Source organism: Camellia sinensis, chromosome 1, assembly GCF_055761805.1.
Source record: "Camellia sinensis isolate YWXY chromosome 1, ASM5576180v1, whole genome shotgun sequence".
Taxonomy (NCBI): domain Eukaryota; kingdom Viridiplantae; phylum Streptophyta; class Magnoliopsida; order Ericales; family Theaceae; genus Camellia; species Camellia sinensis.
Genome location: NC_138961.1, coordinates 191,327,984 through 191,338,747, shown reverse-complemented (window position 1 = coordinate 191,338,747; position 10,764 = coordinate 191,327,984). Strand labels below are relative to the sequence as shown.

General features: G+C 35.9%; 1 protein-coding gene across 1 annotated transcript; it reads right to left on the bottom strand.

Moving 5' to 3' along the window:
* Positions 1-2,069: 2,069 nt before the first annotated feature.
* LOC145790447 (uncharacterized) lies at positions 2,070-5,959 on the bottom strand. The gene is made up of 2 exons (XM_082868286.1): positions 2,993-5,959; positions 2,070-2,905 (listed from the first exon to the last, which is right to left on the bottom strand). The coding sequence occupies exons 1-2, from the start codon at positions 3,422-3,424 to the stop codon at positions 2,180-2,182; spliced, it is 1,158 nt and encodes a 385-aa protein (XP_082724412.1). The 5' UTR covers positions 3,425-5,959; the 3' UTR covers positions 2,070-2,179.
* Positions 5,960-10,764: the final 4,805 nt, after the last annotated feature.

Sequence of the window (10,764 nt, the reverse complement as noted above, 5' to 3'; positions counted from 1 at the left end):
GAAGGGGTATGTGGAAGTCATCAAAGGGGAAGGTCGCTCGCTTACAGGGCTATTTCGCAAGGATATTGGTGGCCATATATGCAAGCAGACTCAGAGAAATATGTGAAGAAGTGTGAAAAATGCCAGAAATTCGCACACCAAATACATCAACCAGCAAGAGAACTCCTACCTTTAACTAGCCCATGGCCTTTCGCAATGTGGGGCTTAGACATAGTAGGACCACTTCCAACAGCACCCGGAGGCAGAAAATTCTTTCTCGCAGCAACAGACTACTTCACAAAGTGGGTAGAAGCAGAAGCATTGGCGTCAATCAAAGAAAAAGATGTGAAGAAGTTCGTTTGGCAAAATATTATCACTCGGTTTGGCATACCAAAAGCACTGATCTCAGACAATGGAACTCAGTTCGACGGCAGAATCTTCAGAAGCTTCTGTGAAGAATACAAGATAGAGTTCTACAATTCCACACCGGCGTATCCTCAAGCAAATGGGCAGGCTGAAGCATCAAATAAAGTCGTCTTGGATGGACTAAAGAAAAGGCTAGAGAAGGCGAAAGGCAAGTGGGCAGATGAACTTCCTCATGTTTTATGGGCCTACCGCACCACACCTCGGCGATCAACAGGAGAAACACCATTCTCCTTAGCATATGGAATGGAAGCAGTGATCCCACTGGAAGTTGGCCTTCCCACAATTCGAAGCGAAAATTTTGATCCAGACTTAAATGGAGAAGCCATAGCCTTAGAACTCAACCTTGCAGAAGAAAGAAGAGAAAGAGCATTGGTCCACATCGCCGCGTACCAACGAGAGTTAATCAAAAAATACAGCAAAAAGGTTCATCCAAGACAATTCAAAATTGGCGATTGGGTATTGCGCAAAGTAATGGGAAACACCTTGATCCCAGGAGACGGCAAGTTAGGCCCAAATTGGGAAGGTCCTTATAAAGTGGTTGGGTTAGCCGGCAAAGGGGCATACCACCTAGAAGACAAGAATGGCAAGGCAATCCCTAGGCCATGGAATACGGCCAACCTCAAGATATTTTACTTTTAGCTTTTCTCTTTCGAACATTATGTAATTTTCTCTTCCTTCAATAAAATGAGATTCTTTTTGGCACAAATTACTCTTTGTAAAAATTAGCATTCAAGACTTAAGTATATTGCAAACATGTTATTCTAAGTTAGCTGGAAAAACTAACTTAGAGGTTGGCTGGATTAAACCAACACCCTTCCTAAGCCCAGGATAAGGATCCAGGCTGCAGGACATTTGGTCGGAATAACCAAATACTAGAAGTTAGCTGGAAAAACTAACTTCAATAGTTGGCTGGAATAAACCAACACTTGTTACTCTTCAGCCAAAGTAAGTGTAAGGCTGAAGAGTGGTTGGCTGGAATAAAACCAACTCTTGTTACTCTTCAGCTGAAGTAAGTGTGAGGCTGAAGAGTGGTTGGCTGGAATAAACCAACTCTTGTTACTCTTCAGCCGAAGTAAGTGTGAGGCTGAAGAGTGGTTGGCTGGAATAAACCAACTCTTGTTACTCTTCAGCCGAAGTAAGTGTGAGGCTGAAGAGTGGTTGGCTGGAATAAACCAACTCTTGTTACTCTTCAGCCGAAGTAAGTGTGAGGCTGAAGAGTGGTTGGCTGGAATAAACCAACTCTTGTTACTCTTCAGCTGAAGTAAGTGTGAGGCTGAAGAGTGGTTGGCTGGAATAAACCAACTCTTGTTACTCTTCAGCCGAAGTAAGTGTGAGGCTGAAGAGTGGTTGGCTGGAATAAACCAACTCTTGTTACTCTTCAGCCGAAGTAAGTGTGAGGCTGAAGAGTGGTTGGCTGGAATAAACCAACTCTTGTTACTCTTCAGCCGAAGTAAGTGTGAGGCTGAAGAGTGGTTGGCTGGAATAAACCAACTCTTGTTACTCTTCAGCCGAAGTAAGTGTGAGGCTGAAGAGTGGTTGGCTGGATTAAACCAACACTTAGTACTCCTCAGCCGAAGTAATTATATCGGCTAAAGAGTGGTTGGCTGGTAAGTATGGTTTAACCAACCAAAAACTGAAATAACACTTGGAGTAATAGAAGACATTACAAATGCAAGCACACACACAATAACCGGAATAAGAGAAGTAAAATTTTCATTCAAAGAGAAGTCATTACAAGGGGGCTTAGTTCGGTTACAAAGAAAAGAGTACAAATTTAAGAGAAAAGTTCATCTATCTCGGCATCAAAGGCAGCATCAGTGTCAGCTGGAAGACCGGTTTCTGGCGGCAGGACTCCTTCAGTCACAACAGTGGTATCGACCGGAGCCACAGTTTCATTTGGCTGTTCAATAGTCAGATCTTCCACTCTGGACTCGGGCCGATCTATCTGATCCACATTCACAACCGAAGTATCCCCAGGGGCAGAGTCTTCATCAGAATCTTCATCATCTGAGCCCTCAAGGAACTGCTGTTGCATGGCCGTGGCATATTCCATCAAGGAGTTAGGTATGAAATAGGCTGGAGGGTTGAAAACCTCGGTCTGAGGATCATGACCGAGCTTCTCAACGGCTCCCCTCCAGCCGCACTTAAAGAAAAGATCCTTGGCAGCATTACATTGTTGGGCGTAAGCGTCCTCTGCTCTCTTGAAGCCCTGCTGGTCAGCCTGTTTTACCTTCTCTTTTATTTCGGCATCCTTCTTTCTTTCAAGTTTCAGCAACTCGCGCAAGTACTTGTCCTTCAGCACAATGGCAGTCTTTTGCTTTTCGGCCTCGGCCGAACTAACCATTCCGGTCAAACGACCGACCTCACCTCGGAGTTCGGCCATTTCCTTTCTGGCCGACTCTAGTTCGGCCGATTTCGCCTCTGCCTCGGCCGCCGCTTGCCTTGTCACTTTCCTCAGCTCCAGTACTCTCCTGTGGGTGATTTGGTTCTTTTGAATGGCCTGACAAAGCAAACAACTTCCCTTTAACCGAAGAAAGAGTTAAAAAGAAAAAGAAACATAAACAGAAAAGCAACCGAAGTCACTAACCAGAATCATGGATTTAGTAGCAGACCGGATGGACTTTAGCTCGGTGGTTAACTGTTTTTGGTGATGTTCCATGTCTTTGGGCAGACACACGCTCTTGGCCAGGTTGATGGCCAACAGGTGGTCTTTCTCAGCAACGACCGAGTCTGTGTCTAGAATGACTCGGTCGTTGAAGGTTAGTTTCGGTGCCCAGCAGCCGATAGTTCGGTCGGAAGACTCCGGTTGGGGGCTCGGTGGTAAGCTCGGCTGAATAGGAGTTTCTTCATCAATCAAAACCCGTTCGGGTTCGGAAGTTCGGGCACGTTTGGTTCGGCGGGAAGAGGATGGCTGTTGGGAAGGAAGGGCGACAACAGCAGGCTGCGGTTGGCTGGAAGGCGCCGCTTCGGGCCTAGCTGTTTCGGTGAGAAGGGCCCTGACTCTACTCCTTTTCGCCATCTCTTCTTCTGCGGATAAAGGGACAAGTCTTATCTCGGGCAGAGTTGGGTCCGGTTCCGGTGCCTCTTCAAGAAGGAAGTCAGTCACCTTTGCTTTTCGTCGACCGCTGTAACGGTAGGTCGGTTCGAAATTTAGAAGCTTGGCCCAATCCCTCTCTTTAACCCGAAAAGCGGCTCGCAATACTCCGAGGTTAGGATAGCTATACAGGGAATGGAGATGGGCAAAATCTGCAAAAAAGAGAAAAGTATTAGTTCGGCTAACAGACTAAACAACCGAGATAACTTACAAAGCAGAAGACCGAAGTAGAATTACCAGGCTCTCCCATTTTCCAATTTATAGGTCGGCCAGGAATTTGAGCTTGAAAATCCTCAAAGTTCCCAGAGACCCAAAAGAAATCGTCATCGTTAAGATCTTTGTCCGGAGTGTGCTTGATTATCTTCTCTCGGCGGCGGCGAATTCTAAGGTAGTAGACCCACCCAGCATTCTTTGAGCCGATAGAGTATTGGTGAAAGATCTCGGCTAGACCAAGATTCAGTCCGGTTTGGTGGTTTAATGCGGCTATCCCCATGATAATACGGTACGTATTGGTGGATAGTTGGGTGGGACATAACCTAGTCTGTCTAAGAAATTCGCAGATTAGCGGTTGGACAGGAAACCGTAGTCCGGTCTCTATTATGGATTGAAGGGTAAAAGGCACAAAGCCTTCATTGTTCCAGGGGGTAGCATCTTTTTTGGCCAGCGCCAGATGGACATCATCAGGAATCTGGTAATCTTGCCTAAATTCGGCCAGGCCACCAGGGGTTTCGACTAAATATCTATACTTACCCATTTATTGTATAATTTATGAATAAATTATTTCGGTACCAAAACTAGGCTCAGTAGCTCGGTTGAGCACACGCGGGAGTGCCTGGGCAACCTAAGTCTGCAAAGTAGAAAACAAAGGGGTTAAGCACAGATCGTTGGACCGCGCTACAAATTATAAGCAAGATATACAAATCCTACTTCGGCTTAGTGGGCTGGTTCTACCTCGGCTCTTCAGAATGTTTGTTAGCTCGGTTTGGAGCAGTTTAGACCGGTTTAACGTCTAGGGGCAGCTTTCTGAGTTCGGTCTAAAAAACTAAGAAAGCTGGTTTAGCCCCAAGGCCTAAATCGGTTGCGATGTGAGGAAAGTTACTCCGGCTGAGCCCCTAGGGGCGGCTTTCTGAGTTCGGTTTCAGAACTAAGAAAGCCGGCTTGGCCCCAAGGTCTTAGCTCGGTTGGAGACCGAAGTACCTAGTTCGGTATATGCAAGCTTGTTCGGTAATCTTATCTTGGCTAGAGTGGTTCAGAGGAAACTACTGACATTCCTACAAGTTCTAGTTCGGTTATTAACTACAGAAGTCTACGTATTAGGGGGCAAACAGAATCCTAGTTCGGTCGCAATGTGATTTTGGATCTGAGGCTTGTTTTTCTACATAACAGTTCATACACATACAAGTTCTATTCATTTTTTCGTGAAAGAACAGAAGCAAAAACAAGGAATACACGAGCATGCTTCACCCAGATAGAAAAAACAGAAATGAAGAAAGCAAAAAACAACAACAAGTTTTCTCAGAACTTACCAGTTTGGAGAAGAAGAAGTTGAAGATGAGGCAGTGGCAGCAACGGAAGCACGAACACAGTAAGCTTAAAGCTCAAGAACTCGAGCAGCCAAAAAAAGCAGAGGGAGAGTATGAAGGGTGGTAAAAGTGAAGATACCCTAGCCTTAGGGTTCACTTTTGTTAGAGAGCCCAAAATTTGGGCGGGAACCGTCTCGAAATCTCAAAGCACGAAGACGGCGTGACAGCCGTCCTTAGCCCATCAGAGCCTGCCACGTGTCACTGGAATGGGAAGCGTTACAGACACTATGACTGAAGAGACGTTTTGACCGGACATAGTGATACCCGAGGTAAACTTAGTTCGGCTGGAAAGGCTAAAAGGGTTTTTTAGCTCGGCTGAAAAAGCGTAACAAACTCTAGCTCGGCCAGAAGGCTGGTAATCCCAATCATGTTGCACAGATGGAATTAAGGGGCAATTGAGAGGGTAATTTTTGGGAAAAATTGGGCCGAGCTTCGAGTTGGGTTTTGAGGCCCAAAGCGCAGAGGACTAGGTAAAAAGGCCGTACTGAATACTCCGGCCTAGAGGGCAAGGCTACTCCGGCCTTGGGGAGACAAAGTTACTTCGGCCCAAGGAGGTGAGTTTATTCCGGCTCAAGAAGAGATAGTTGCTTCGGCCCAAGGAAGAGTAATTCTACTCCGGTCCAGAGACAACTCGGAGTAGGGTCTTGGAGTTAGTCCGGTCGCAGTATGCTCTAGGAAGACCGGCTTCGGAGTTAGTCCGGTCATGACATACTCTGGCTGGGTCAGTCAGAACTTGCTACTTGGAAGTTTGATCTAAACGCACCAAGGTTGAACAAGGGCAGCCGAAGTAATGAGTTAGAGGAGAAGACCGAGCTAAGTATAGTTCGGCCTTCTATGTGGCTCAGCATAGCCAGTGTTATTTCGGTCATGTTGTAGTTCAAGCCATGAAGAAAACCATCCCACTTGGTTTAAGCAGTGGGGAGGGTGTAAAAGGATAAGCATTATCTTTAGGAGAATGAATCCTAGGAGGACTCTGCATGGAGGAGTACAAGTCCTATTAGGATTGTGCCATATGAAACTTATAAAAGCTCACAAGCATCACCTTGGAGGAGGTAATTGAACACAATCTTTTTGAGAACTTAGAGCTTTGTCTATTTGTCAAGTTTTCTGACTTAGGCATCGGAGAGGTTTCCGGCACACACCCGCCGGCTAGCTCACGTTTGTGTTTTCAGGTGACAAAGCGACGTCGTACGGAGGAGCGTGGACTTGGTCAACAGGATTATACGAGGAGAATTATTTCCTCCCCGTACATTTGGTGAGATTCATCGTAAGACTCCATGTCTAGAATGCAGAATAATTCATTATTTGGTTTAGAAATTTTACGCTTGATTAATAGTCTATCCGAACTATTAGTTCCAAATTTGTTGAGTTTTTCTGTCCCAGAGGCTATGAGACACAAAATGCAGTATAACTATTCCCATGAGATTAGATAGTAAAAAAACATTTTTGACCCTCTACTTTTGTGGTCTAGTCATATAATTATGTTGTTCTCTCTTCAAAAAAATAATAAATAATAAATAAATAAAATAAAATATAATATAATAAAATAAAAAGTTAACTTCTTGTAATTTTGGGTTGGTGTTATTACATTTGTGTAGGTGTTCCACAAATTGTGTTGTGCTATTTTGAATTAGTGGATGTTGGGTTTGCTTTGACATATAATGTTATGAAGCTAAAAAAAAAAATCAAATTCAGTGCATTTATGGTATCAATATACTTAATAAAATATAAAAACCTCAACTAAAAATTAAAATAAATTTATGTAATTTCTATTGATATTCTATTTATTTAATTTTGTAAAAGTTCTAGTCAAAAAATTGAATAAAATTTATAACTATTTCTATTATATAGTAAACAATTCAAAAGGGTAAATTAGTCTTTTAAGCATTTATCTTTCTTTTTAATACTCCAAACAAACATAGAATTTAATAGAATAGTTATTTCTTCATGTCTAATCCCATAACTAAACAAATATAGAATGCACATTTTTTCCAATCAAATAATTCAAAAACTATGTATCTTATAATTAAGAGTCAAATAAATTACAATTTTTCGTTATCCAGTCTATGGAAACAAATATGTTTTATCTCTCTTACAATTTATCTATGGCAAATTACATATACCCCTCGAGGTTTAGCAAAATTACAGATATCCCTGAGGTTTGAGAAATTACAGATATCCCCTTGAAAGTACTATTTACATAACAAATTAGGGGGCAAATTGTTATGAAAATATAAACCTCAGGGGGCAATTTGTTATGAAAATATAAACCTTAGAGGGTATCTGTAATTTTCGAAACCTCAGAAAATATTTGTAATTTAACTAAATCTCGAGAGAGGCATATGTAATATGCCCATTTATCTATTATTGAACTGCCCTACTTATTTGTACTACATCATCATCAAAATCTATATAGGAAAATGTTTGGTAGCTCAAATTTTTGTGGCTCAAATGGCTCAAATCTGTCAAAACGACGTCGTTTTACACTCAAAATCTGTCAAAACGACGTCGTTTTGACAGATTTGAGCCATTTGAGCCACAAAAATTTGAGCTACCTAGCATTGTCGATCTATATACACATATACATATACATATATATATATATATATATATATATAATTTATCTATTATTGATTATTGAACTGTCCTACTTATTTGTTTTACATATATATATATATACATCAGCGGTAACCATGTGATGCATAAAAAAATAGATTATATATATTTTGTGTGATAAATAAATCATCTTACTCTTAAATTATGTCGTAATAGTGATAAGTCATGATGTTAAGCTATTTGGGTAGATGTCAACAATAATTAACTTATAAAATTTCATAATAAAATTTGATATACATAAAAAATTATTAATTATAAAAATTGTTGAGAATAATAGTATCACAATCACTTGATAACATAAATAACTTGTATCAAACTAAACAAAACATAAAAAAAGAGAAATTCTATAAACTCAAAAAAATTATTATAAATTTACTTGGACTTTTAATTCAGTGGTGTATATTATTATTGTGGGATTAAATTATGAATAAATATCAATTTTTAATTATAATTTATAAGTAGTTTTTTTAAAAAAATTAATCTAAGTTTGTTGCCTTACCTATAAAAAGAACTTCTCAAACAAATCATTAATTGATTATGTTAGCAACTTTCTATCTTTGATTTCCTCTAATGACACATGCATATCATATCAAAGTATAAATCTTTCTCTATAGTTTGAATAATACTTGCATAATTCCTACATCATTTTAAAAAAATTAATCAGGATAAGAATTTCGTAGGATTATAAAAATTATATAAGAAAATAGTTTTAATCCATTTTATTTATAAAAAAAATGATGAAAAATTATTTGAATTGTACTTGAAGAAATATAACAAATGATAGCTTTAATCATTATATACCACAAAAAAAAAATTATATAGGTCACTCAACATAAAAATAGACGAATACAAATAAAGTCATGGATGTTGAATTAAATCATATGGGCTCTAAATTGATAGTATAATCTAGCAAATCAACTAATAATAATATAGAGATATTGACAAATATATAGTACTTCCCTATTATTTTTGTATTATATTCATTAATTTCATATATCATATTAAAGTTTTACTTGTCTCAATCCTTCAATAAAATAAGAATCAAGAAAACAAATTTGATAAGAAAATGATTCTAAACTTTATTATTGAAAAAACAAAAATTTCAAATAGAGAATTTAGAGATGGGATAAAAAAATATTATAACGAATGACAGCATTATAAAAAATAAAAACATAAAAACATAACAATGATCTAATGCAAACTATTTTTAATAACTAATGAAAAGAATATCAAATTATTACCTTGTATAAATATAGTGATGAAAATTAATTTTGTGAGATTTTTGTGCTGCCTTCTCCCATTTAGCCTTCATTATTTCATTATTAATACTCTTCTTATTCAGAGCCAACCAATTTCATTATTAATACTCTTCTCATTCAGAGCTAATAAATTATTTTTTTTAATCTTTATCACTTGGTAGATAACAACGAATAATAAAAAATTATCAAGAGAAGGTAAAGAATTTAATAGGAGATAAGAAATTATAGATAAGGGCATTTCATAATAAGATAGAAAATTTAAAATAAAAAAAATAATATGTGATAGAAGGAAAAAAAAAAAAAAAAGAAGTGAGTAACTCAAAATAAAAATTTAGATATATATGTTTTTGATAGATACATAGATTAACAAATCATATCTTTACCTAAATTTTATTATTTTAATTTTATGTAAATCAATTATTTAATCTTTATCTTTATCTGTAGGTCACGAAATTAATCTTTATAAACTATTTATCAATTTTTATATGTTTATTTATATATAAGTCATGAAATTAATTTTTTTAAATAATTTTTAAAATTTTTATCTTTATCTATAAGTCATGAAATAAATTTTCATAAATTATTTATGAATGTTTATATATTTATCTATAATGAAATTAATTAAAGTACAAAATGAAGGGGGGAAAATGAGTAATTTCGTTTTTTTTTTAAAAATCAATTATTTAATATTTATCTACATTTGTAAGCCATGAAATTAATTTTTATAAGTTATTTATCAACTTTTATATGTTTATTTATGGGAAGAAATTTTGAATTATCTATAAGTTATGAAATTAATTTTTTAAAAATTAATTGTTTAATTTTTTATCTTTATCTGTAGACTATAAAATTAATTTTCAGTTTTTATATGTTTATCATAAAGGCATTTCACAAGATAAAAAATTTAAAATAAAAAAAGATAATATGTGATAGAAGGAGAAAAAAAATATGAGTAAATCAAAAAAACGATTTAGATATATATGCTTATAGATTAACAAATCATATCATTATCTAAATTTTATTATTTTAATTTTTTGTAAATCAATTATTTAATCTTTATCTTTATCTATAGGCCACGAAATTAATCTTTATAAACTATTTATCAATTTTTATATGTTTATTTATATACAAGTCATGAAATTAATTTTTTTAAATAATTTTTAAATTTTTTATCTTTATCTTTAAGTCATGAAATAAATTTTCATAAATTATTTATGAATGTTTATATGTTTATCTATAATGAAATCAATTAAAGTACAAAAGGAAAGGGGAAAAAAAGGAGTAATTTCGGTTTTTTTTTAAAATCAATTATTTAATCTTTATCTTTATTTGTAGGCCATGAAATTAATTTTTATAATTTATTTATAGGAAGAAATTTCAAATTATCTATAAGTTATGAAATTAATTATTTAATTTTTATCTTTATCTGTAGATTATAAAATTAATATTCAGTTTTTATATGTTTATCTATATGGAGTAATTTTGAAATTCAAATCTTTATTCATAAGCAATGAAATTAATTTTAATTTTAATTAATTAAACAAATAGAAAATGAAGAAAAATAGAAAACATGAAAGGCAATTAAAGAAGGTTGCCACGTAAGAAAGAGAGACTTTTAAAATTATGAGAATTTAGGAATAAATATTTGGAGATTTTTGACAAAAAAATTACATTTGGTTACATTACATTTGGTTATTTGGTTATTGGTTATATATATAGTATAGATAGATAGTATAGATAGATAGATATGTGCAAAAGATTACACTTCATGTGTATTATATATATTTTATAACTAAAATATATATAT